General features: G+C 32.1%; 4 protein-coding genes across 6 annotated transcripts; 2 read left to right on the forward strand and 2 right to left on the reverse strand.

Moving 5' to 3' along the window:
* Nucleotides 1-104: 104 nt before the first annotated feature.
* On the reverse strand, nucleotides 105-4,475 carry LOC130892343 (methyltransferase N6AMT1). Its single transcript, XM_057797728.1, has one exon. It carries the CDS (start codon nucleotides 4,473-4,475, stop codon nucleotides 3,846-3,848), a length of 630 nt encoding a protein of 209 aa, XP_057653711.1. The 3' UTR covers nucleotides 105-3,845.
* On the reverse strand, nucleotides 105-5,264 carry LOC130892345 (SNAPIN protein homolog). The gene is made up of 2 exons (XM_057797732.1): nucleotides 4,835-5,264; nucleotides 105-4,744 (listed from the first exon to the last, which is right to left on the reverse strand). Exons 1-2 carry the CDS (start codon nucleotides 4,984-4,986, stop codon nucleotides 4,477-4,479), a joined length of 420 nt encoding a protein of 139 aa, XP_057653715.1. The 5' UTR covers nucleotides 4,987-5,264; the 3' UTR covers nucleotides 105-4,476.
* On the forward strand, nucleotides 5,028-12,665 carry LOC130892341 (BSD domain-containing protein 1-like). 2 transcript variants are annotated; one of them, XM_057797727.1, is made up of 8 exons: nucleotides 5,028-5,451; nucleotides 5,521-5,569; nucleotides 7,675-7,791; nucleotides 9,404-9,461; nucleotides 9,517-9,614; nucleotides 9,765-9,976; nucleotides 10,276-10,388; nucleotides 12,264-12,665. In XM_057797727.1, the coding sequence occupies exons 1-8, from the start codon at nucleotides 5,441-5,443 to the stop codon at nucleotides 12,539-12,541; spliced, it is 936 nt and encodes a 311-aa protein (XP_057653710.1). In that variant the 5' UTR covers nucleotides 5,028-5,440; the 3' UTR covers nucleotides 12,542-12,665. The 2 variants fall into 2 exon arrangements, with proteins under 2 accessions (XP_057653710.1, XP_057653709.1); XM_057797726.1 differs by having other exon boundaries at nucleotides 5,276-5,451; nucleotides 12,261-12,665.
* Nucleotides 12,666-20,195: 7,530 nt separating this feature from the next.
* On the forward strand, nucleotides 20,196-25,878 carry LOC130892340 (oocyte zinc finger protein XlCOF6-like). Of its 2 annotated transcripts, XM_057797725.1 has the most exons (5): nucleotides 20,196-20,681; nucleotides 22,126-22,705; nucleotides 22,762-22,924; nucleotides 22,988-23,397; nucleotides 25,379-25,878. In XM_057797725.1, the coding sequence occupies exons 1-5, from the start codon at nucleotides 20,613-20,615 to the stop codon at nucleotides 25,666-25,668; spliced, it is 1,512 nt and encodes a 503-aa protein (XP_057653708.1). In that variant the 5' UTR covers nucleotides 20,196-20,612; the 3' UTR covers nucleotides 25,669-25,878. The 2 variants fall into 2 exon arrangements, with proteins under 2 accessions (XP_057653708.1, XP_057653707.1); XM_057797724.1 differs by having other exon boundaries at nucleotides 22,762-23,397.
* The last annotated feature ends 1,695 nt before the right edge of the window (nucleotides 25,879-27,573 follow it).

A 27,573-nucleotide genomic window follows, 5' to 3' on the forward strand; every position in this document is an offset into this window, starting at 1 on the left:
CATTATACACTCGTGAATAATATACTATTATATCCGGTAGCTATTTTATAGAATGTTTCAAATCTTTATTAGGACATGGGAATAAAAGCATTAATAAACTAGCATTTTAGAACACAATATTTATTACTTTTTCTTCAGATTTCATAATGTACAATAATTATAAATAAAACAGCAACCAGCATATCATAGTTACGGCCGGTTTCACTTTAACTAAAGGTTCCTTTAGATTAAGGGCCAATTTTACAACCTAGGGTAAAGCTGGAGATCAAACTAAGGCTTAAACTGTGGTTTAAACCAAGAATAACCAGATATTGTTATGTCAGTTGTCACTCGCGCGAAAATTTTCCGATATTTGTTTAAAAGAGTTGTATACTATACAAAAATGAACAAAGAACAAAAAAGATCATGCAATTATTCTCACAATGAAGTAGTGCTATTACGTAACCTTGTAAAAAAATGCAAAGAAAAAATTCCTTTCCTTTCCTTCGACCTAGTTTTTGAAGTAAAGTGATCCCATAACCGATTTGTAACGGTCTCTTAAGTAAAGGCTTCTTTAATTAAATTAAAAGACGGTCGGCAAGTCAGGCGGTAAAAAACTCCATGGATAAAAGCATTCTTGATTATTTTAAGGCTGAAGAAGCTAGGGCAGAAACAATTGAACATCACGCATTAAATCCAAAAAGAATATTTTTGCTGAGCTTATTGCCCGATCCAGAACCTATGTATGACAGATAAATGAGGAAATTTAAACGAGCTGTAATGCAATTAATAGATGATATTTTGGAAGATACGCCTACTACATCATCGTCAATAGAAAATTCGCAAATAACTTAATGTTTCAATAAATATTTTGAGTGTTATTAAATTTTTTTCCTCAGCTGTCACGCATTCTCTCATTACTGTACTTTTCTTGTGAATATTCGGAATTAACAAGTGCATCAAATAATGATATGAATGATATAAACCTCTCGTCGTCATTCTCATGCAGTTCTCTATCAGGGACAAATGCTCTACAATTGATATTTTTTTCGAAGTACGGATGCACCCAGAATCTTCCTTCATATCTTCGTTTTCTTCTAATATAAATACAGAATAACGTTGTCTGTGTTGTATTTGAATAGCTTCGTGAGAGAAGGGCCTGACATTTATTTTGGATCGATCTTTGGTGACGTGTTGTGTTTTTTTTATTTTTAATCGTAAGTATTGTATGTTTCACATGTTTGATGCACAATTACACTAGCCGACAAGGTTTTCGTAACACAAGCTAGACCTTTATTTTTCAAATGGAAATACCCGTCCAATAATAAAAAAAATTATTATTAAGCCCTAACACGTACCACTTTTCAATAGCTTAATTATCCCTGTTTACATTAGCAGGTACGTAATTTTATAAAGGGGCGGTTAATAACGGTAAATTTTATGACCGTAAAAATACCTGAACTGTATTATTGAGAATAATAAACATAAAAATAACATTAAAAATTAGTATTCTGTTGAGTTTCATAGTAAGTAGTTCTCTGTTCATAGTGCAAAAAGTGGTTATAAAGACAAAAATGTCGATTCAAACGCACCGCAGTTGCAAAACGTCTCCCGACAAATTTTCCTAGCCAGGCCATTTTCCGAAAATGCGAAAAATGCCTATTTCAAATATTTTGATACTTTAGTTGGAGACCAAGACAAGCAGTAGGCCCCTCCACGTGTGCTGGGTTAGTTGTAGCGTGTCATTGGTGCAGTGAATGAATGCATTTTAATGGTATGGCGGGAAACTACTAACCATTTTGACGACTGCTATTTTTGTCTAACAAAGACTGAAGGTCATTCTAAGAAAGAAAAGTACAAGATCGAGTATCCAAATTTGCCCCATAACGAAGATTTACCGGTGCCGATTGAGCCTTTAGATCCGCAAAATATTGTTTTAGAAGATACTGGAGACAACGTATCATCAGGAAGCTTCGAAGAACAACGTACCGACCCTATTTTTACTCCAAGTACCACATTTGATCATTCAAAGTGACTTCTTGCTTCCCGTCTTAAGGAATGGAACTTGTTAGCCAAAGAGACAAAAATTACGACCTTTAGATAAAGAAATGCAACATTTTCTGCATTCTACATAGAAACTCTGTTGTGTATGTGTACGGATATTGATGGTCTAATGAAGGAACTTGATATTGAACATAATCCCAATGAGTGACGCCTATTTATTGACTCGTCCAAAAGCAGTGTTATTACAAAAAGGAAATTAAAAACCGTCTATACCAATTGCTCATTCTGTAAAGATGAAAGAAACATGTAAATATTCCTTTGCTTTTAGACAAGATTACCTACAAGTATAAGTGGCAGATATGTGGGGACCTGAAGGTGATTGGAATTTTAATAGGACTTTAGGGATGGTTTACGAAACATTGCTGTCTTCTTTGTCTAAGGGACAGTCGGGCAGTAGATCAACAATCAATATGGTTCTAAAAATGTAACAAAAAAACCTTACGTGTTACAATTATTTTTTTCATATTTTCGTATTTGTATAGGTCCATTTTATCACAATATGCTATTTATTTTTGTGTTACTACAAAAAAAACCGACCAGTGTTAATTATAATTGTAATAACTTTTTTTATTCCGGTTCAAAAGGTTCTTCAGAAGCTTTTTCTTGTGACATCCACAGCTTTTAAGACATTTTAATATTGTAATTTTAGATACACTTCTCCAAGCCTTGTCTCTCATCCTAATTGCATGTAATACATTCACAGATAAAGCTGACTGTTGTTCCATATTTGTTACCAGTTTCCTAACAACTTCCTTTCTGTAAGCGGATTTGAAGTTTTTTATTATTGCTTGATCTAAGGGATGTAGCTTAGATGTTGTATTGGGTGAAAAAATCCTTCAATAAACTTTGCAACTCAATTATCCATTCATCACATATCTCGTTATTGACACTTGCACTTTAGCCTCTAACTTTCCTAAACACAATTTCTTGACGCTTTTTAAAATTCATCAATCAATCGTTACTGGCACGAAAAGAACTATATCCCAGTGATTTTGAAAATTCTTCTGCCTTTTCGCGTAAGATAGTCCCAGATACACTTATGTTTTTGTCCCAACACTGTTTGAACTAACTGAGTAAGCATTCCTCTAAATCATGCCTCTTTTTACTGCATTGATAACATCGCTTTTTTCACGTAGGGTCAAAGTCTTGAGTGGAGTGTATTTAAAAGTACAATTGCATTATGTATCTATATTAGGAACTATTATAGTTCTCAACATTTGAATACCAAACGGCAGTATTAAAAACTAGGTTGTATGTTTGATTCACTCTGTTAATAAGTTAGCAATATATTTCAGATGCATCAGTTTACATTCCACAATATTATTGTAACACCAATGGTTGTGACCCCATAAAAAATAGCCAAAATTCCTTATCAGTTCTCATGGTTTAACCCCAATCAGCTAACTGACCCTTGGCACATTAACTGAAATAGATTTTTCTCAGGTATCATGGACATCATTTACCAACATATGATTTTTCATACGTAACTTTGATTGTATGTAATAACTATTCAAAATTATATATTTCTGAACTATTTCATTACTGAAAATTTTAAAAAATCATTTTTTTATTGTATTATATTATAACTCTTGTATTTAATTGATAGTCAGCAATTATGTTCCACATTCTATTTAAAGAATAAATAATTTTATGATTAAAAGATTCTCTTATTGTTTTATTAATTATCTATGAACTGCCTTAGGTGCTAATTAACAAAAAAAATAAGATGGGGTAAATAAATGCACCAAAAAGGAGATAAATTCCCATATCTGTGAAAAAAATGTTCCATCTGAAAGGTTAATTTAAAAATCTAATCTACAGAATTTATAAACAAATAAATGTTCTCCTGGTATTTTTCTCTGCATAATCATTTGGCTTTTAAAGCCCAAAGCATCCATATATTTCACTATTTCTAATGGTTTATTCTCCTTTAACAAAACAATGTAGCAAGCACCTTTTTCAGACAGTAGGTCAGGTAAAGCTTGTAGTAATTCATTTGTAATTTCTGTACCATTACACCCTCCTGCCCAGGAACGGTTCAGACCTTCCCCAGATAATTCACATGGTTCTGTAACTACATAGGGAGGATTGAATAATATCACATCAAACATATTTTTCCGAAAATTATGTAAAAGGTTCATTGTGATACATTCCACATGTGTATTATTTAATGTACTTGTTAATTTAGAAGCTAAACAACATTGTTGATTTATATCAGTTGCAAAATATGAGCAAGATTTTTGAAATAGTTGGTGTAATGCACTGATAATGACTCCACTACCTGAGCCTATCTCAATTGCAATGCTAGGTTGCAAATTTTTTAGATATAAATAGTCAGATTCAATTGCATCTAAAAACAAAAATGTGTCCTCACTTGGAATGTACACATCAGGAAATTGATCTAAATTATAAATTGGTGTATGAAGGCTCATATTAACTTGATACACTATTTTGTGGTTCTTCGATATTTTCTACAGCCGCCTTTCTCTTCAAAATCTCTTTATCCAAGTTATTATGCACTTTAGTTAATCTTTCCTGTGTACTTTGCAGAATGTTCGTCAGTACTATCACTCTTTGTTTCGCATTAACAAGTTTTTTAACGTAAATATCCAAGTCCACAGTATTTTGTTGAGTTTCTGAAATTGACTTCAATTCTTCACTGAGACTTTCAATGCATTGTTTGAGTTCCAATTGAGAGATCCTACAAAATATAAATCTTGTTTATCGTATTCACTATAAAAATTTCGTTTAATAATCAAAAAATACATTTATATTTGGAAAAAAATATCACCTTGTTGCACGAACTCTTTCATCTAATTGATCTACTGTAGGTTTTATGAGTCCCATTAAACCCTCAGCGAGGGTATCTCGTGTAGGATTATCACAAAAATTTTCCGTATTATCTTCCAAAGATGTTACAGTACTTTCAGAATCTATATCCATTGCTGGTTTCGTTAATTAAAAATAAACTGAAGTTAGGTGTTATTCACATATGTCTTAGTTGTAGATTTCACTTAGGTAGCCGACAAATGAAAAAGGGCAGTGTATTAAATCAATACTCAATAATGTGTATGCTATTATTCTAAAGAAACTCATCTGTAAATATGTGTTTTATCTATATTTTTTCACCTGTAAAGAAAACAACGAACATAAGTATTACCTATTTATATTTTAGTTGCTAATAAAAATATTATGAAAGAAGAATTATTTTGACAGCTAATACCAATAATATTGCTATCTTCATATATATAATAAACTTGTCTTGTGTCATGGCTGTTGGAAGTTTGTTTGTTGGAAAAAAACAAAAATAATTTTCCTTGACCTGTCAAGCACGATTACTATCAATACATTTTCCTAAATTAATTGTGTAATTTATTAACATAAGATTTTACAAATAATGGGCGAACAGTAAGTACCATTCACGACATATTTATCAGCCATTTGTTTTTGTGTTTTATCAATTATTTATTTTTTTAGGAACGAAAACAACTGGTTCGGTTCGTGGTTAAATGCTGCAAAGAATAAGGTATTTACATAATTCATTTTCTTTTTTTTTCATCCGAAAATAAAACATCTCCGTTTTAAATAATAAAACTATGTTGCAGTATTTTACAGTAGTGCATATATTTATATTGAAGCTTTTTTGCGTAGGTATGAGGAACAAAATGGACAGGTATTTATTATATTTCATAATCGCCTATGTTCAAATGGTTTATGCAGCGTTGTTTATTTAAAATTGGCTTTTAATTTTTCATAGAAATTACTATTGACGTTTCAACCTAATTTCAGTCTTAATCATGATATTTTGATATTATTTTGATAAAGATTAATTTGGAATATGGGTGACTAATAGGGGAAATGATAAAAACTATATTTATGTGACATTTATAACTAATATTGCTTCAGCAATTTTGCTAATATTTCTGTCCTAAACACTACAACTTCTATACTTAATTAGTACTGAATTTTTTATTCTAAAAATATAATAATCACAGTATCTCACTTCAATCTAATTATCAATATTAAAGACAAATTTGTCCACAAAATAACAACAGTGGCATTAATTTGTCAAACAAATAGGAAAATGTCAAGCAAAGATATCATAAAATCAGTGATTCAATGCTCAATAACTTCAACTGGAATATTGCCAATTTATAATATATTTGCAACAATATGCCTTAATATAATAGAGCAAGAAATTCTTCAATTCGAATCTATAGTACAAGGAGTATTTTAGTTCAGCCCAGATTGATTCTTGACATTAACACCTTATCTTGATAACATTTTTCTTCATTATATAAAGCAGAAAAGCCTAGAAAATTCTTATGCTCTCTAATCTGCACCTCATTTTTTGTGATGGTAAGATATTGTAAAAAAATGATTATTTCTGTGAATTGTGTGATCCTGGTGCTGCAATATCTTTATAGGATTTTTCTGAAAGTATAATTGGGTTAACCCAATCATGATCTGGAACACGTTCATTGTTGTTCAAAAATTGATCGAGTTAATTGGGTTGTATATAAGTTATTATCCTTTTCACCCTGGTAGACTGGTGGGTGAATGCATCAACTGAAGGGTTGTTTTATTTGTTTATGGTTTTTTTAACTTTGAAAGTTATTTATTCTTCTTAAATAGCTGTCTACTATTTATTCACATAAGCAACGTCATTGATAGCTTATTAGTTTTAAATTTTAGCACAAAATCCGCAAGGGGAGATTACAAGTAAATAAATATCATGGAAGAATTAATGCTCAAAAAGTGATAAAATCAAAAGTTATTGTATATAATATTTTAAATTTGAAATTTCCATTGAAAATTTAAAGTAACGTTCGGAAACTGTGGTCTAAATCTCGTTCTGGGTTAAGATCCTCAATCAGCTGATATGTGAGTTACTTGAACTTGGGTTATAGTTTCCAAAGAGTTCTTATGTAGTTAGAAATAACAACTGTGAATAGACCTGGCTGATTTTCTCCTAAACTTTCAATTATCTAGCAATTAGACCTTAAATACCAACTAAAGATGTACGTTAAGTTTCCATTATTGTGTCTTCTTTTTAGCAGGACCTGTACCCACTTTTCTTAAAATAACATTTTGCATGAAAATTTTTTATTTCGACTACAAAATAAAAAAAGATATTGTTTACAAGCAGAAGATGAGTTTTGAAAATTTTACAGACAAAGTAATTCAATAAGAATTGAAAACAAAAACAATTTCTGAAATAAACCATAAATATGAATAATAAACTCTCTAGAATTCTACATCCAAATGTTGAAGTGGTGAAATTAGAAAAAAATTAAAATGAACAGTTATAAAAATAAAGATGTGTGTTTAAAGATGATAAATCTTGATAACTTGCTGTACAAAATTCTTGTAATATATAACAAGTGGGGATTGCATCTCCAACCCTTAGATATAGGAGGGAACCTCACTAAGTCAGGGTAGCTGTGAGAGTAACTAGTCTTATTTGATCGCTAGAAATATGTCAATAAACAAATTATAATCTAAATACAGTCCTTATCATTTTAATAAGTCCTTCCTTCGAACACAAGCAACACTTGCCTTGATTTATGGCATTTAGATTTTGAAAAAGTATTTCTAGAATTTAAAAGTAATAATTTATTTCAATTTTAGGGTTCAGAAGTGTTAGAATTTGTAAAGAAAGATTTAGAAGAATTTGGAACAGCTGTTAAAAATGAAGCAAGCAGTGTTGTATCTTCTACAGGAGCAGTTCTTGAGAAAACACTTAGTGTAAGTTCTGATTTGCTAAAACTCTTCATCAAAACCCTTATGACTCAAATTTATAATTTTTAGTAAAATTTTATTGAATATTTTCCTTTAATTACACAATAATTTTTATATTCTACATTTTTAGTATCAAAGAATCAAATCAGTAGTTGTAATAGGAGCAATTTGAAATATAGTTGGTAAAAGATTAATCAGAAAACCAGCTCCCAAAAATCAACGGTTTGTTACCTTAGGTCAGGAACAATTATGCACAAAGTGATAAAGGAGATACAGGAAACTGGCCCATTTGAAAACTGAAACTATAAGAAAAAAGACATGTTTCTCATGTGTGGAATTATAGTTCCTAACTCAGGGAATTCAGGAAACTTCTTAAAATTTTAATACAAAGAATTAGGCCATTTAAAAAAAACAGTATTTCATAGTATCATAATGGGTGACTAAAAGCAAAAATAGGACTTCTGATAGGCTCGCTTTACCTCGTTTGAAATTACCAAAGGTCGATGTCTTTTGATTAGCCTATCAGGTGCTTTCACTTCAACCTTTTGACGAATTAGGATATGACTCCTAACTAACTGAAAGGGAGAAACTGCAGTAGGTTGGTTCTGCTGCTAGATAGAGACTGCATGATGGCTCCAGGCACTACTTAATGAAATCCATCAGGTATTCTTCCTTGAAGCCGATATCGTGTTGTCACACTCGACTCACAGCCAGATGTAAATTCGATCGTCCCTCTGATTTCGCGTTGGGCCTCACTTTGCGTGTAGTTTTACGGCTTTTGGAGCCAACTTGTGGTTCGATAGGCATGAATCTAAGAGTTCTCAGTTTCTTAATAGGCTTTTGCCTGAATCTCAGGATTGGAAGTCCTGTATTGGGGAGGGTTGGAGTTAGAATCCGGGGCCATTAAGCCCTGAGCCGTCCCGATAACTTTGGTACTCTTTTTCTTTTTTTTCCGCACAACTGATATTAAGGCATTTCAGCCGGACCTTGACAAAAGCACCAGTAAGAGCTTTGGGGGAGCAAGCTCAATAGTACTTGTTTTCTCAGAGCCATCGAAAGCAAGATGAGAGTTTGTCGTGGTCCCTGCTCATGTAGGGCCTTAGGAATCCCACCAAGTATCCCGCTAGCATCTGATTAGTACTTAGGTACCATTCATTATTTGGATTTATTTCTTTCCCTTTGGGTTAAGCCCGAAAAAATGTACCGGTTTTGTACGGCCCTTCTTTTCATGTTCACGTAGGCGCACCCGAGAACGGCTCTGGGGGGAAAACCAATAGAATCCTAACTGAAAGAATATACCATATAAAGAGTCTCTACAATTAAAGAGAAAGAGATCAATAATACAGGTACAGGTAAATCTGGGCCATTTTGACTGTTGCGAGGATCTACTAGATAATTGAATTGACAGAATCTATCATACATAATATAACTGCAATAAAATACAGGGGCTTCTGTATCATCCCTAATAGTGTCAAATAAAGAAATCCTGAAATCCTTCTAGATATTAAAATAATGAAAAAACTGAACTACTTCTACTCTTTGATTTGTGAAAATAATAAAATATTTTTCAATTTCTACTAAAAAATATTTGTTACATCATTTTTATTGAATTTTACAGTTGGATTCTCCTTCATCGACAGCTAGCAACATGAAAAGAAGCATCAGTTCATTAATGGGTATACACTATATTCGTATATTAAACATGTTTACTCTAATAATACATTTTTTTAGGACAAGTGAACAGTGTTTTAAATCCTAGTCCTGATGATTCGGATGCAGAAATGTTGATAGTAGAAAACTCGGAAACAGTTACTTTAAACAAATTTCAGGTAAATTTTAATCAAAGGCTTTTATTGCCAAAGTATATTTTAGATTTTTTCTTACTTTTTTCCATTCCATATTTTAATCCTTGGGGCATCGACGTATGTATCTATGCAATTCTGCACCTATTTCCCTCATGTTTAATTTTTTGTTTGTAGAAAGCACTTTATGAACTACAAAAGGATCCCATTACTTTTTTGGAGGATCCGGGTGAAAGTTTACAAAAACAATATAATTGTTGGTTAGAAATTATAGATGATCAGTTGAATGACGATCGAATAGCAAAACATGTTAACAGCTCAGAAGTCCTTAAATGTCACTATGCTAAATTAGTTCCGGATGTTGTAGAACATCAAACTTTTTGGAAAAGGTTTGTAAGAATCATATTTTGATCTTTTTTAATGATAGAAGTTCAATCAAAAGTAAATTAATTATTATGGCTTGTTTTCTGAACATAGCGGAAATTAAAAACTTTCAATGCGTAGAATAAAACCAATAATAACTAATTATTCTTCGGATATAATATTTTTGAACTTTTGAAGGGTAAACAACTGATTTTTATAATAAATAAAGGAATTTCTTTGGGGACTTGAAGTAGATGTAACTTTTATACATCCAAGTTAATGCGGAGTATAAAATGATCTGATATATAGTTTTTTTCATATACAGGTACTTATTCAAAAAAGCTTTATTAGAAGATGAGCTTGCAAGGCAGGAAGCTTTGGAAAAACGGGAGCAAAAAGAAAAACAAGTAACAGAAGAAAGTCTCAAATGGGAACAAGGTGAATTATTCTTAGTTTATTCATTTATACTTCTAATATTTGTATATAGAGCTCATCAAGTGTTATTTGATGAATATGGTTTTAGTTTATTTAAATTATACTAATGGTATCGGTTTCTTTCTAATTAATATAAGTTTGTAAAATCTTTAATCAACCGAATTTCAATCTACCAGACTTAATTTCAATAGTGGCAATAACTTATAATAGACTAAACTGTTATACTGGATTCCCAGTACATTGTTGAGTACCCCACTTATTAGGATTTAGATCTATCAGTATCAAAACACCACTAGAGAGGTGTATGTTTAGTCTAAAAAAGTAAAAGAAAACCACATCGAAAGCTGAAAAGCAACTAAAAAAGCTTATACTGTTAGTTTGGTGGGATTACAAAGATGTTGTGTTTTTTGAGCTGCTTCCAAGGAACCAAACATCAATTCTGATGGTTACTACCAACAATTAATGAAACTGGGTGAAGCAATCGAAGAAAAACGGCCAGAATTGTCAAATAGAAAAGGTTTAGAGTCATGATATGCAAAACCTCACAAATCTTTGGTAACTCATGGGAAACTGGCTGGGAAGTGATGCCACAGCTCTGATCTGGCACCATCCGATTACCATTTATTTAGAAGTTTGCAGAATTCTTTGAATGGTCAAACTTTCAAAAATGACAATGACCTTCAATCGCACCAGGTTCATTTTTTTGCTGATAAGGACCAGAAATTTCATGAGCGCGGAATCTTGAAGCTGAAAGAAAGATGACAAAAGGTCATTGGGCAAAATGGAAAATATATAATTGATTAAAAGCTATTCTTTGTTTAAAAAAATATTTTATTTTATACTACAAAACCGGAATTACTTTGTTGCCAATCCAATGGGATGATTTAAAAAAAAATAAAATAAAAATACAAAATGTTAGATGATCACATTTATTTCAGCTATTCACTTCTTATTCTACCACAAAGGCGGTTTATAGTTTTCCTTAATTCATTAAGATTTGTAGCTCTTCAATAGTCATATCAATAAACGTTTTGTGATGATTTGTCCCCTTCCTGTAAATGTAGGTATCGTGTCACAACCAATTATTGCGTTTATTATTATGTTACAATATCATATAAAGTAAGGGACTGGGCTTCACTATATTTTATATTGCAACTTTGTGAATCGTTATATCTCAGAAACGACGACAAAAAAGTGTTGATACGTTTTTTGTAGACAATTTTATGATCTACAAGTTTTGTCTGAAGTATTTTTATGATAAACTTGCCATTTTGCTGATCGCGGAAAACCCATTTTTTGGCCTAATTTAATCGGTCTATTCTATATGTTTTTTTAACAATTTCTTTATAACGAATTTTCCATGTAACGAAATTTTACTTTGGCACCTTCAGTTTCGTTATAAAGAGGTCCTACTGTATTATGTTAATTATAGAATATGTAATAAATTGGTTCTTTTGTAGTTGTAGTTTATTGAATGGTCGTAAAAAAACCATTGTGTTGTACTCGCGTGAAAAGCCTTTGCATTGCTCATGGTAATGCACACTAGACCTACTACCTCATGCGTAATTTGAAAACAAGCAGGGAAATTCTTTTTTCAAAACTTATAAAACAAATAAGTTAAGTTTATCGCCATGTTCTATTGAAACTTAACACTGGTAGATTGGATACAAATTAATTTAAGATACAATTACAATGATCACCCAAATGATATATAGTAGCTATTTAAACTCTTGTCAAGATTTTAGTACTAATATGATGGATAATGGCAGTTTAGAGCTCTGTAAGTCTATATATAATTAAATCAAGGAAACAAAAGAAGTTAATAAGTAATTATGCTTTATTTGATTCCATTGTTGATGCGTATATTTGTTTCAGAAGATTTTGCAGCAGATATAGAATTAACTGAAGAGGAACAGATAAAACTTTTAGAACAATATGAAAATGAAAGAAAAACTAGTCCGAGATCTAAATTACCAATAGGTGAAAAAGTAAAAATTGCACATGATTCGCCTAAAAAGAAAGAAAATAAGGAAGTGGAAAGTCCACAATCGACAAAAATCAATAAGAATGATTCAAATGATAGTTTAAGAAGTACACCAAGTAGCAACAGTAGTTTAGATGGAGATTGGGAAAAAATAAGTGATACAGACAAGTAAATCTATATTGAAAAAAAAAATAGCTTTGGAAATCTCAACATGTAGCTGAATATTTTTTTGATACAAAAAAAGTGAAGTTGTTTTGTACTAGTTATTAGTAAATTATATTCTCAATATATGTAAACTTATATTTCTTGGGATTAGTCAAGAGTTCAACTAATTACGTTAACTCCTCTTTATACTGTTATAATCACTCTTTTCTTCAGTCTTCCTCAGCTTTTTAAAAGATGGAGTGGCAACCTCCCAAATGACTAAGTAGGAATGAAGAAAAAAGGAAGTGAAAGAAGAAAATTTTTAGATTTTTAAAAATATTCAAATCCATTAGTATTTTAAACAACTCTCCATTAAATCTTTGATATAATTAATATTTCAGAATAGTTTTAATTTCCTCTTTTACAATATAATAAAACTTTCACTAAGCTTTGTCTTTGTAGCAAGGGCTTAAGTGGATTGATCATCACAATAATCAAGTCCTGTATGTTGAAAAATTGATTCCACTCTTATTACTCTTCTTCGTCATTTAATCTTCATTGTGGTAATATATTTCAAATGTATCAGTCACCTAAATATTATAGCTCCTCTATATTAAACTACCTTCTATAATTATTCACATATTTTCTTCACCTGATAGTATATCTAATAAAAAGGGACTTTCTTCTACATTGGGTAATAAAAGAAATACAAACCTTAAAATGGGCGCTGAACATACTGTTTACATTACAACTACACCAACAGTCACAGTTATACTGCGTTTCGATAACAAAGTTATCATCTTCAGATGCTTCGGTCTCTGATGACCATAACTTGGGTATCCAAACGCGCGTCAGACAGTGTGAGTGTTAGTGTGGGGATGGGGGTAGTGTAAATAGTGTGTTCAGTATGAATATCACTTACGGTTCCAAATATTCCTATCTATATCAAGTGGGTGAATTGTGAATCTCATTCTTTCAAATTCCTGCCAAGCGGTTTCAATTATGAAATTTATTAGAGATTGTGAAAGTGGAACACAAAATATATACTATTGATGCAAATATATGTTCTATAAACAATATTCCATAAACTGTTCAATTTTTTAGACATTATTCCATTAACCATCATTTTTGATCAAGCATCTTGGATGGTATGTTTAGGAAAATAAATTTTTATATAATGATCAATATCATCAACGTCATTTCGTTTTCTTTTAATAGTTCTTTGCCCACGTCATCTTTGGTTTATCTATTCATTTCCATATTCTTTTTTAAAGTAACATTCACTATTATCCCTCTAAAAAAAGTATGAAGCCTCAAAAGAATACTACGAATAAGTCAACGGAACACTAAATATATATTACTGACACAAATATATATTCTAAGATATCGGAATTATTCATTTCGTCTCCATACTACATAAATAAAGGGTAGTATAATTTTGAAGGGATTATTGCCTCATACTTTTCTAAATTTCAATTATTTCAAAAATTGTTTCTTAGAAGTTTTTGTAGAAAAAAAATGCTCTTGTATCAGTTTGATAGGTATGACCATTTTCTATTTATTTATTCTTTATGTATAGTTAAATTGTGGATGATCAAGGACCATTGTACACATAGGCCTTCTGGTTAGGTTTGGTTAGACCCATCGTGTCCTGTTTAAGGGGAGCAGTTGTTTGGTAAGAGAGCATGCTTTCGAATAGACTAATGAGATATATAATAGGAACATTTTCGGCTAAACTATGAACGGGTTTTGGACCTATTGGCGGACCCAATCAGATGAGTGAATCAGTCAAGTTCTCGTGCACCTAAAGGAGCTAGATCTTGAGCCATTAGGCCACTCTAAAAGCAGAAACAAATAGGTTTTTATGGATTTTTTCAGATATACTACAGAACAAACTGATATAACATATGATTGTATTTTTCATATCAGTGACTGCTTACAATAGTTTTTTTGAAGTGATTTATTTCAAAATGGCGGCTGTACTGCGTTTTTGCTGTTTTCTTTTCAGGGTTCACAGCTGGACTCACACCTCCTGTAATTTTTTTATCATGAATTATTTTGATTATCTATAATAACCGCTATAGAAATAAGTGGGGGATTTATTGATTTTTGGCCAAATGGCGCACTTCTAAAGTAGAAAGTGAAAAGCCTAAAAAATCATCAGATAATTGTTAATAACAAATTAACTATGCAATATAAAGAAAAAAATCTCATGTACTTCCATAAAAGTCAATCGGTTAAAAATTGTCTAAGTTATGTTCATGTATCCAGCCTACCTAAAAAATGCAGTATTGCGATAAACTTGTTTAAAATTTTGGGTATTAGAGAATTATGAATAATTTTACACTATCTTTAATCTTCGATGCCTGCACCATACAATTAGCCTTCCAGATTATCTTCCTGTCATTGCATTTCTTTTCTACTTGATCCTGGAACAATCTGTGTACCCTATCATATCGATCTCTCTACAAGCTTTATGCGCTGTTTGTCGATCTTTAGGCACACATTTAGTAGCTGGTTGGGCCGATTAATTGCCTCCATATTTTTGGTCTCTTGATGTTGCAAAACGATCAATCAGGAAGTGTGTGTGTGTGTGTGTGTCAACTAACGTCTTTCTCAAATGTTTGACTATGCCTAACTGACTGAAAGATACGTTCGACAAGTCTAAACTCGTCTAAGACTAGTCAGGATAACATCTGCCGTAACTCACAAAAGGAATTTGATGTGGACCAGACGACCTTTTACTAAAATTCGTAAACCGAGTAAGGTTTGTCCTGGCGATAATCTTTTGGGGTGGTAGGAGACCATTTAAAATGAGAAAATAGGGTGGTATAAACACTTTTTAATCTTCTGGGTGGCCTAAACACTTTTTAATCTTCTAACACAAGACTGGACCACCCGTTAAGCTTGGATAGCAGCTCTGCTGTCCTAAACGACCTTTATGTTCCTTTCTTCTCACTGCATCCCACTTTATCACTAATGGTAAACACAAGTCAATAATAACACAGGAAGTGGTGTCGACTAGCATCTTCCTCAAATACTAGGTTATGCCTAACTGACTGAAAGATACGTTCGTTAACTCTTAATTTGAAAACCGAGTACTGAAAGGTTGGCCTAAGAACTTTTTAACCTTTTAGCACAAGACTGGACCATATTATTTCATCCGTTAAGCTTGTATAGCAGCTCTGTTGTCTGAGCTGAAGTCTACTCCTGCCAAGCCATTAATCCTGGAATAATATTTGTACCAGTTAGCCCCATTATTTAGTATTAAGGGTGTAGAGTGGTATACACGTATGTTCCTGTAAGCATAATGGGAAATTTAAATAATAATTTATATTTACTCTATGATGAAAATACATATTCCTGAATGGCTTCATTTTTGTAAAATACATAATTACTTTTATCTAGGGAACTACCTTGTTTGCTAATGGGATGGAATAAGTGACCTCAAATCAATTATTGATGTCTTATAATCAAAATATGAATTTTATAACCATAAACATTTGGCAAGTATTTAAAAAAAGCTTCTCAATTTATCCTTTTGAATTAAGGATTTGTATTTATTTTATCATAAAGTTTTAGAAGTAAGTGTTAATAGAAAGTGCCGTTTTTTTGGATGTACTAGATCTAGAGATTTATGGAACAATTTCTTTGTAGCATATGTGACAAAATATAACGAAACAATAAAATTTAACTACTTGTCCTACTTTCCAGTTACTTTTTTCAATTATTGATTACAGTGCTTTTTTGTCACTTATTATGTTATAGAATTTTTTATTTTCATCATTCTGTGGTAACAGTAAAGGAAGATTCTCTTATCTGAGTTTATTTTATTTTTTAACAATTCAGATCATTTACAGTTCTATCAAACTCTTAAGTTAAATCCATTTCTTTTTTAGTGTATTTCGATACAATAGCTGTTTGTATTTTACCAAAAAGCTAAAATATGAACAAACTATAGTATAATTTTGTGTTACATATATACTTATCTCAAAAATAGAGTTAACCGGTTGTATTAAGAGTCCGGTGGCAGGTTTATTAACACTGCTTTTATTTTGTGACATACAGATACATGTTGTCCCTTCTAAATACCCATTAAAATTATAGTAATTAATTATATATACTATTGTAATCTTATTTAAATTATCCGTTTGCATTTTCCGAGATAATGGATATCTAGTTTATTGTTAAATATCTATTTTGTATTTATTATTTTATCAACTCGGTACGATATTTTTAATCATAAAAATCATGTACCTTGTCCTATTTCTTATGATAGTATATTTTATAAAATGTTCGATGAAAAATATAAATATTACTAAATATTTACCATTTTATTCTTAGACTGTTAATCCCTACGGTTTGAGGGACTCCCTATGTTAATTAAGTTGATTGATCAAAAATATTGAGTAGTTGATATGCAAAAGTACTCTTGGTAAACTGGATCATGCAGAAATTATATTCTCGAAGCTATTTGACATCAAAGTTTCTTACAGTATGATTTGTACTAACTACCACTACACCAACACAAAGCTCATTTCGATAACAAAGTTATCATCTTCAGAGTTAAAAAGTTAACAGATTTACCTTTTCTATCTGAAGCGGATAGATTTGTACTCGAAACCTGTGTGATATTCTGATTTTAAAACTATTGATTGTAATTTTTATATAATACCAAGCAAATATTTGTAAATTAGATTATCTGATGTCATTTATTCATGAATAATTTCTTCATTAGGAGTAAAAATTGATGGAAATCCAGGACAATTAAACCTAACAAGATTTTCAATTAATCTATCTGAATTATCCTAGGGACAATGTGCAGACCATTTAGGTCCATATCCTTGTAATTTCTCTCCACTTCTTTCGGTCCCTTGCTTTTTCTCTCCAGCTGTGGATGTTTTTCTCCCTAAGGTCTTCTTCCACTACTCCGCTCCACCGTTTTTTTGGTCGTTTGAAGAGTCTGCCTTCGTCCATTCGTTCTAAGTGACATAGTCGTTGGAACCTCCTTGTCTTTAAAAACGCGCTGATTGGCGACTCATTGAAAAATGTATAAATTTCATGGTTTGATATTCTCTTCCATCCTAACGCTGTCTGCTTTCCTCCAAAAATTCTTAGTATTTTTCCCTCCTAGATTTCCAATTTCTGTTTATTTTTATTCGTCATTATCTAGGTTTCACAGACATGTGTCAGGGTGGTTCTCAAAATTAGAAATTTCGTAGATCTGGATATCTCTCTCGATGTTAATATTCTTCTAAGGCTGTCTGCACAGCTGGTCCTTTTGGAAATTATCAGCTCAATTTTCTCTTCTCGGCATTTATTATCTAGTAGTACATCCAAATAATATGAAATTTTCTACTTCCTCGAATTCTATTAACGTTCCATCATGTTTATGTACTTTGAAATTATTTTTTGTCTTGCTTCCACATTTTTTCTTCATTTCCACAAACTTTTGTTTTGTCATTATTGAAGTGTAGGCCGATCTCTTCCGCTGCTGTTATTAGTTGTTTTGTGGTTTCTTGAAGCTGTTTCTTGCTATCAACGTCACATCATCAGCATAAGCTAAGCATTGATAACTTTATGGAGGGTAGAGGTAAGAATAACCGACTTGTAAGGGGGATTAGTTGAAAAAGTGTCCAGCTGTAAACAGCAAATTATAATGCGAAGAGGAAATGATATGAATATAGCAGTTATATATTTTATATACAATTTTCGAATGAATTTGTATATTAATAGTTTCTTTGAAATAGTTATGACTTTCAAAAAAGAATTTAATTTACTATCCTTCTAATAATTTGTTGCGCTCTTTTTAAAATTCTTCCACTTGCTACTATAGCGCCACCTTAATTTGCTTTCTTTCAACAGACACTTTTCGATACACCGAGATGGTTCTCCTAACCTCAACCCTCCATACTTTTCTTAAATATCATGCCCTTTCAGTTGATACTGGTTCTTCTTTTTACGCCTTCCAAAGCTAGATTGAATAGTACCGTTGATAGGGGGTCGCCTTGTCTTAATCCTGGTAGTGTTTTCAAAGGTTCACTTTTATTGTTATTAATTTTTACTATATTGGTTTTGCCCTCTAATGTATTCTAGTTGAATTTGTTCGGAGCGTTTGCCGGCCCCGCAGTGGAATACCTAGCGCCTCATGCTCATAACTCCGATAAGATTTTACTGCCTCACTTTTGAACTATAATGAAATGTTTAGTGGACTAAGATCAGTATGTACTGCATTAGCGATAATTCCTAGATTTTTTTACATGAAAAAAAATTTTTTGGCTTTTAGATTAGATGAACTAGGGCCGTGAATCTACCTCGGGAACACTTGACCTATTTTGTACACCAGACTGTTCACCAGTCAGCTAGCAACGACTTTGCAAAGTGACCAACCTGTCTGAGGGCTATCCGGCTTACTTTTTCTGGCTTTGAAAAGCTTGAATATGAGTATCCTAGTCTCTGTTCACGGATTGGTTCGCACACTGTTTGGCAATTTTTATTACAGAAACGACGTCGAGAGTTTTTCCCATGATCTTCTGACGCTAGTTCAATGGGCAGTGCTCAGTAAGCACACCAGTCTCCTCAGCTCGTTTTTATTCAATGAAAGGACCTTTTCAGACCATTTGATGGAATAGGAAAGAAACCTTTTCGATTATTTCAGATCTAGTGTCTTATTCCATATTTCTGATTTTTTCTGGTTTTCCCACTTTTTTATAACTTTGACTTGATGGCTTTTTCCGAAACTTATAAAAAGTTGTCCTATGAAAGGAATTGCCCCGCCTTGTTTCACTAGATGATCGGCTTGTTCATTGCCGTGTACTCCGGTGTAGCCACGTACCCACATAAGAGTAACTTTACTGTTTGCTTTCATTGAGTTTAAAAATTTGATGCTGTCCCATACTAGTTTCGAATCAATTTTATAAGAGTCAAGTGCTTGCAGGGCTGTTCTACTATCTGCGTTGTGGTGGTTACGTTGTGCAGCGCATGTAAGGATAGCTTATGTTTCCACCTGAAAAATGGAAGGTTCTGAGCCCATTGGGATAGCCAGCTTGGTTCCAAGTTCATATATACCTGCCCCTACTTTTTCATTTGTCGAAGCCATCATTTAGGAATACTAATTAGCCTTGTGGGTACGCAATATCTGCATTTGTCCATTGCTGTTGGCGCAATATTATAATTTCATAGTTTTTGGTAAAGCATAGTTTCAAGGACATAGTGTCTGTGATACAATCTATGGGCACCTTACATTCTTTTAGAATGCTGAGATGCTCAGTCAGGCCGCCGTGCTTCATGTTCTATTCTTTGTATGCCTTTATTGTCCACTTTATTGCTTCACTTTCTATGAATATTTTCAAAATCCAAAATGACTTGTAGTGCTGCCTTTGGACTTCTCTTGAGGGCAGGATCTTAATCTTAACCTTACAAAAAAACTTTTCTTCAATCTAGAGTCTGTGTTATTATCTATTGTCTTGTTTCACAATTGTGCCTGTGCTATTTATTTCATATTACAAATTTCTATTTTCTAATACTCAGGAGTTTTATTATATGAAATTTCGTGTATCCTGCCTCTTTCATCTTGTAGGCCCTCGTACCACATTCGATCGGAGGCTTTGCTTATGTCAAGGAGAATTACTCCTGTGGATTTTTTCTGGATGAAACTCTCAGTAGTAGATTCTACTAGTCTCAAGATTTACTGTGATTCCTCCTAAAGCCGAACTTTGTAAAGATAGCTTATTAAACTCTTATTCGTTTAGAATTTTCAGTATCACTCTATCTGTGATTTTACTCATGATAAGTAGCAAACCTATCGGTCTGTAATTTTACAGCTTTGATTTCTATTTTTACTGAGACTATGACCTTGAATCATCTGCTTGAACCTTAGACAAAGAAGTCTTTCCTTGTCTAAGGCTTGAACTGTATACAAAAGGTGGCTTAAGTATACATGTCTAGTATGTCTATTCAAAGAAAAAAAGAAGACGTTTTGAGGTTATAGTTGGGAATAAACAGCTTTTAAGTATATACAATGATACATACAAATTAAGTTAGAATCTCATTCCCATACAATTATTGAAAGGTGGATTATCAAAACATTGTTTAATACTATGAAGACCGAAAATAATAATTCAGGAGATCCTATCTGGACTCAAAATGTAGAATTATTAACACAAGAAGTAAGTTATATATACATATTTTTCAATGTGAGAGAATTAAATTTAACTAATTCTAGTAATAATGATAGCTGTTAACAGTACTTAACTTTTTGTATTCTTGATGATTTGTGAATTTATATCTGTTATCTTTGCAAGTTAAAATGTTTTTCAAGCTTCATTGTTGTTGATATATCCGTAAAATTTGATTAGGCATTTCTAAATGATGTTCACTTCTTCATTTGGAGAGTTCGATTAAATTGTTGAGTTGAGAATAGATTACAATACGCTTTAAAATGATCTACTTAACATTAAATAGTAATTAATTAAGGTAATCAACCATTTATCAATCAGTCCCACAGTTAGGTCATCAAAATAATGAGAAAGATATAAATCATTAACAGTTCAGTTTGCAGCAGAAAAATTAAGCCACGCCATGAAAAAAAAGAAAAAAGAAATAAATTTGTGATATAAGAAATAGAAATAAGCTCAGAAAGGTTTTTATCATAATCTACTTACGATCAAGTACCCACTACATTTAGAAAAATATTTATTTTGGCCGAATCCAATGCCTTTAATATCCAAAAACAAATCCTACAGCTGCAATATCTGAAGAAGGGTAAGAAAAGGTACAGGACAAAAATAATCTTGAAAAGCCAAAAATATATTAATGCATGACAAAGAGTCTCAGACCTCAGAGGATGACGTAGAAATATTTGATAGTGGGCAGACTTATTGAGAAACTGTCCAGGGTAAAATTGTTTGTGTAAGAGAATTATATTTTTGCATTGTTTTTGGGAAGCAAAAGAAATAAGACAAGCTTTAGATATATCTGTGTAGTTCAAAGGATTTTAGAAATTGAAGTTATGTGCACGAAATCAATTAAAACAAAAAGATTTTCATATTTGATATATTTCTTTTATCAACAAAAAATCGATTTGGAATTTCACCAACTCTACAATTCATGGAAAAAGCAGGCATTTGAATTTTCTTCATCAGTAAAGATTATTATTAATATTTTTCATATTTTGTCATATTTAAATCAAATTTATTTCAATAAAATTTTAGTAATAGGGATTATTGTTGCTTAGATAGCTAATCCATGGTTTATATTTTCAATTTGAAAAAACTAATTTGTATGTCCATATATGGAGTGTCAATAAATAGTTTTCCATAAAAATTTGACCAAAATAAAAAAATAATTAAAAAACAAAATAGATGATAAAACGATTCTGGCAAATCTACAGTGAAATATCTATAAAATAATGTACCAATTAAGGAAATCAAATAAAATACGGTGTAAGGTGTATAACATTATGAGTAATATTATTATCTAAAAGTGACAATAATTGGTTGTTTACCTTAAGCAAAGTTTATTTATTTTATTTGATTCCAAAAACAAACAGCTAAAAGCAATTTTAAAAATGTAATGTAATGTAATAATTAGGGTAGTTATCTCAATTTTTAGGAATGTTTACCCGTTATAGGAAGCTCTCAAGTTTCTTCGATCCTTCAACATTTAGATCCATCAATGGTTGAAAATGGTCCACAAAATATGGACTTAATAATTCTACCGACGACCGATTTCAAACTTCCTGTAGTAGAAAATCCTTTCACTCTAACAAATAGTTATATTGTCCTAAAAGAAAATGGTGAAACAAAACCAGATAACTCTAAAAATACAAATGATAAAACAAATGATAATTTGAAGTCAAAGAAAGATAATTATGAAGATATGCTATATTATGTTTGTAATTTATGTCCATTTCTGTGTATAAAAGATACCAAAATTAATGAACATTTAGAAAATGCTCACAAAAATAAAACAGTAGTAAGTTTGCAAGAATTAAAATGTCCTGCTTGTAGGAATATTTTTTATCACAGAATGTCTCTGAGGTCTCACCTTATACATGACCATGGAGTAGGAAACTCAGACATTTCTTCCATAATACAGGCAATTGTGTATTATTCTAATAAAAATAAAAAGAAAGAAAAACAAAAATCACCAATAAGAAATACATCAGATAAGTTAACTCTAAACAGCAATGGTAGGTAATATAGTTTTAACAGCTGCCCTAATAACCCATAATTATTTCATTTACAGTTGAAGATAATCCTCCACCAACAGACGTTTCTAAACAAAACCCACCAAAAACAATTTTTGACAGCGTTATAAAGGTTTCTGAAGCTTTCACTACATCTAGTGTAGATACAACTAAAAGTACACAATGTCCTTTTACGACATGTAAAATAATATTTCCAGATGCTGAAAAATTAAATCACCACATATCTTGTCATGCTGATACAGGTTTCGCATGTTTCAACTGTGGTGAAAAATTTAATGCTTGGAAACCGCTAACCTCTCATATGTGGAGACTCCACAAGATAGACATGGGCCTGTATGCTTGTGATCAATGTGATTACAAAACTTACAGTTTAGCCAAACTCAATAACATCCATAAATTGATACATGGAGACGCTAAAAATTTCTCTTGTGATGTCTGCAACAAAGCATTCAAGAATAATAAACAACTGAGGAATCATAAATTGACGCATAAAGAAAAGTCATTAAAACTTACCCACATATGTGACGAATGCTCTAAAGGATTTTCCGATAGGCGCCAACTTAGGATACACTTGGATATAGTGCATAAGAAGTTGAAACCATTTTTGTGTAATTTTTGTGGTTATAAAGGTTCATCAAGAAGTTCCTTAAAAATGCATATCAGACAACATACAGGTAAGCTCTTTTTTATTTATACTATAATAACAACACCAGAATTACGCTTTCAATTAAAATCTTAATTGAACTTCAGCAATCTGTTCAAGGTAATAATTGGTTGTCATGTATTTTATGGTTCACCGGAGAGGTTCCTGTGCAGATAGACTGGAAAGTCTTTGGGAATGGCTTTTTGTATCTCTAAAGGCGACTAATATCGAAAATAAATTGATTTGAGCAATGCTGTATGGTGTACTTGTGAGTGTAGTCTGTTTGCCTGCCCGGATCGTGTCAATTGCTTTCTAGCGTTTGTCTCATATGGTTGTCTTGTTACTGGCATTGTATTACCAATTCAATATCTGATAATAACTCTATCTGTAACTGAACAGCATTTTGTTCCAGCCGTTCCTGGAGGCGTAAGGTAACTGGAAAACTTGTTGGCAGCAGTGTGTAGATGTGGAGGGATGCTACTGTGAAAAATTCTAATCGTTTGTACTGTTTTCATGAATAAATAGTTTTAAAAAAATGAGTCCTACTACCTGTAGAACAGACACTATATGCGGAGGACTATCAATAAAAGAAGAGCTACGAAATAGAATAGAGAAGTGGGGTAATGAAATGAAATAATACGGACAGGACTGCAGATAAAGATACAAGAGACAGAAATAATGAAAATATCAAAAATACTAGAAGAAATAATTGTGCAAACACAAGAATAGGTGAAGAGTGTTGGAAAGGTAATTGTAGCAGAGTTGTGAGATCAGATGGAAGAATTGGCGAGGAGGTATCCATTAGGGTGAACAAGATACAATCTACGTATATAGCATTGTACAGAATATTTTTTGAACAGAAAAAAAAATAACAAAACAGACAGAAATTATAAGTCAGTACTATTAGCAATGCTGATCTATGGTTGCGAATTCTGAGGATTGAAGCAGAAAATAACAAAGTGTGAAATGAGGATACAAAGAAGGTTTGTACAAATTGAACAATTAAGGTGATTAGTGGGAAAAGGAAATAAATAAGAAAATATGAGACAGATATAGGAAATAGAATACTGAAATAGCAAACAACCTGGAAACTGGAGTCGAGCTAAACAAGAAGCGAAGAATTGAACCAAACTAAACATAAATATTACCTCTACATCCATGGGAGAAGAGGTTGCACATAAATTCTTACAGGTTGTCTATTTTTTACATCAAAAACGAATGGTACAAAGTTTATAAATAATTGAACATAGCGTTTGAAAGAATCTATATGTAAATGAATTTCTCTAAATACTGTACATCAACAAAAAATTGATTTTTTTACATCAAATAAACATGTATGATACATTTTAAATTAAGAAGGATTCCTACTGCCCCAAATATAGTATAAATGGAGAAATAATTGATGACATTATCAAAATTAACTCTTAGCTACAGTTATAATACTGAAATACGATTTTTTTAATTGATATTTATGTTTATAAACAAGAATTGTTAGTCTGAAAATTTCCGAAATGAATTAGAAAATATAGTTAGAAGTATGCAACAAATTAAAGTTGATCTATTTGCTTAATTTTTTTTATATATTCATGTATATAGATGCTACACGGAATTGATTCCCTTCCATTCTTTCCTATTTTTTTCTTTCGTTTTCCAGTCCTGAATTCTTCATTCTCTTAGGTCTTCCATCACCTCTGCAGACCATCTTTTCCTTGGCCTTCCTTTCTTTTTTTCCCACTTGTTCTATGTCCTTCAATTTTTTGTTGTACCAAAATCTGACATTTTCTGCATGTGACCTAGCCACTCTATTCTTTTGGATCTTATTATTTTACTTAGTTCTGTTTCTCCAAAAAAATTCAGTATTCCTTTTTTTTCTCAGCCATAACTCTCCCCCCTTTTTACAACCTAGTATCTTCCTGACCATTTTCCTATCCCATATTTCTAACTTCTCTTCCTCTGTTTTGTTAAGAATTCAAGTTTTATATATATTCACAATTAAAATATTTTTGTTGCAGGTGAAAAGCCATTTTCTTGTACAGTGTGCTCCTACACCACATCAGATCACAATTCATTACGCAGACACAATTTACGACACACGGGCCAAAAGCCTTATAAATGCACTTACTGTACATACGCTTGTATACAAAGTAGCACATACAAAACTCACCTGAAAACTAAACATCCCGGAATGGAAAAAGATCTCATGTTTACTTGCGTAGAATGTCAATTCAGGTCTGTCAATCGAGATGTCTACATGTTGCACATGGTTACAGTTCATAATATTAAACCACAAGCTCCGAGTTAATAAAGTGAGAAAAATCTGGTTAGAGAAATTAGAGACAAGATTGATCTTTTTGATATTTAATGGACCTCGTATACGACTGAAAAAAATGGGTGTATGCTTATACAGAAGTTTATGTCCATAAAAAACTTTCCTCAAAATAAAACACTTAAATTTTATATACCACACTATGAGGCATCGTGTTATTGAAGGAAATATATATATTCTGGATAATTTTTTTTTATTTCAACCCTTCTATCAAGATTGCGATAAACTTAACGTAACACCTAAAACATACAGCTGTACGAGGATGTATCGATATCTAGTTAGCCTAGACCAGTTCCATGCATAAACAAAATATTGCGTTACCATAGCAACGAACAATAACTTATTAGAAGTGTCAGTGTAAAGTTTGATTTCAAAAAAAGTAAATCGGGGTTACACAATAAATTAAAAGAAAAAAGGTGTCCACCGAAATTGTGAAAATCGAAAAATTGGAGTATCGAGCCATCATCAAGTACCTGAATTTAAAAGGGTTAAGAGGTAAGCAGTAATCATGATTGATTTTTTGGATAAGGGTAAAACAATAACTGGATATTACTATTCGACATTACTGACCACTCTACGGGAAAAAAATTAAAGAGAAAAGATGCGGAAAGCTATCCAAAGGTGTTTTGTTTTTGCAGGACAATACTCCTGCACACAAATTTCATGTCGCCATGCAAAAAATTCCTGATTTAGGGTTTGAATTACTAGAACAACTCCCTTATTCACCAGATTTTGTTCCGTCCAACTATCATCTCTTTCCTGAACTGAAAAAAAGTTTGGAAGGTCGTAAATTTTCTTCCAACGAGGAGGTAATAAAAGCTGTGGAGGTCTGGTTTGCAGAGCAAGAAGAAACATTTTTTTGAAAGGTCTAAAGACGTTGCAGGTTCGCTGTAATAAATGTATCCAATTAAGAGGAGAATATGTTGAGTAATAAAATATTTTGACATTGAAATTTTGTTTGGTTCTCTAGTAGGCTAAGAATTTTTCAATATATCCTCGTACATTATTTAGTTATTGGATGACAACAAAACTTTTGGTTGTATGTTAATACTTTCCATTCGGAATACTTGTTATATACTTTCAGGTTAATACATCAGTACATACATTTGTAGTGATTTTTATAGTCAACAAGATAGGAAATAAGAAACTGGACTTTAATACGAATACCACTTAATAGACAGGAACATTAAGTCTAAAAACTTGGTAATACTTCACGATGTTGTCAAATCAACCTTATCAAAATACTTTTGTCATTGTTTATTTCATCATCATCGTCATCTAGCTTCCAGTGGAGCAAAGAGTGTTTCAGCAGCTGTGGTAGAACGTTTTGAGGGTTCTGCCCAATGTTATTGGAGAGGGTTCTGTATTTCCTTTTATTTTTGGCTATTTCTGTAGCTTTTTTCCATGTCAAGTTTTTCTGCTACAGTTTATTCTCAATAGTTCTTCTCCATGTTCGTGCAGGTTTGCCTCTTTCTCTTTCGCCTGTTTTATTATAATTTAATGCTTTTCTGGTTAGGTTTGTCCGTAGTATATAACCCATCTAGGTTTCGTTCTCTTTGAAACAAAACCTACACGCTGGATTATCTGCTAGGTCTAGTGTCTTCAGGTCAGATCTACTCTGGTTATAGTTTTCCAGAAGAATTTCTGCCCCTGTAGGTTATCTCAGTAATTGGTTTTGCTCCTATCTGGACACATTTTTCAATTGCATATATTTCTGCATGAAAAATGCTTGATGCGCTGCCCAGGCTTCTAGAGTGTTTGGATCTGGGCCCATACACTCCTATGCCAGTTCCGTCTGCTGTTTTTGATCCGTACGTATACCATTTAATAGCATTTCTGTTTATTTCTACTAAACAGATGACGCTTTCTGTTTCTGCAATG

This window comes from Diorhabda carinulata, chromosome 4, assembly GCF_026250575.1.
Source record: "Diorhabda carinulata isolate Delta chromosome 4, icDioCari1.1, whole genome shotgun sequence".
Classification (NCBI taxonomy): Eukaryota; Metazoa; Arthropoda; class Insecta; order Coleoptera; family Chrysomelidae; genus Diorhabda; species Diorhabda carinulata.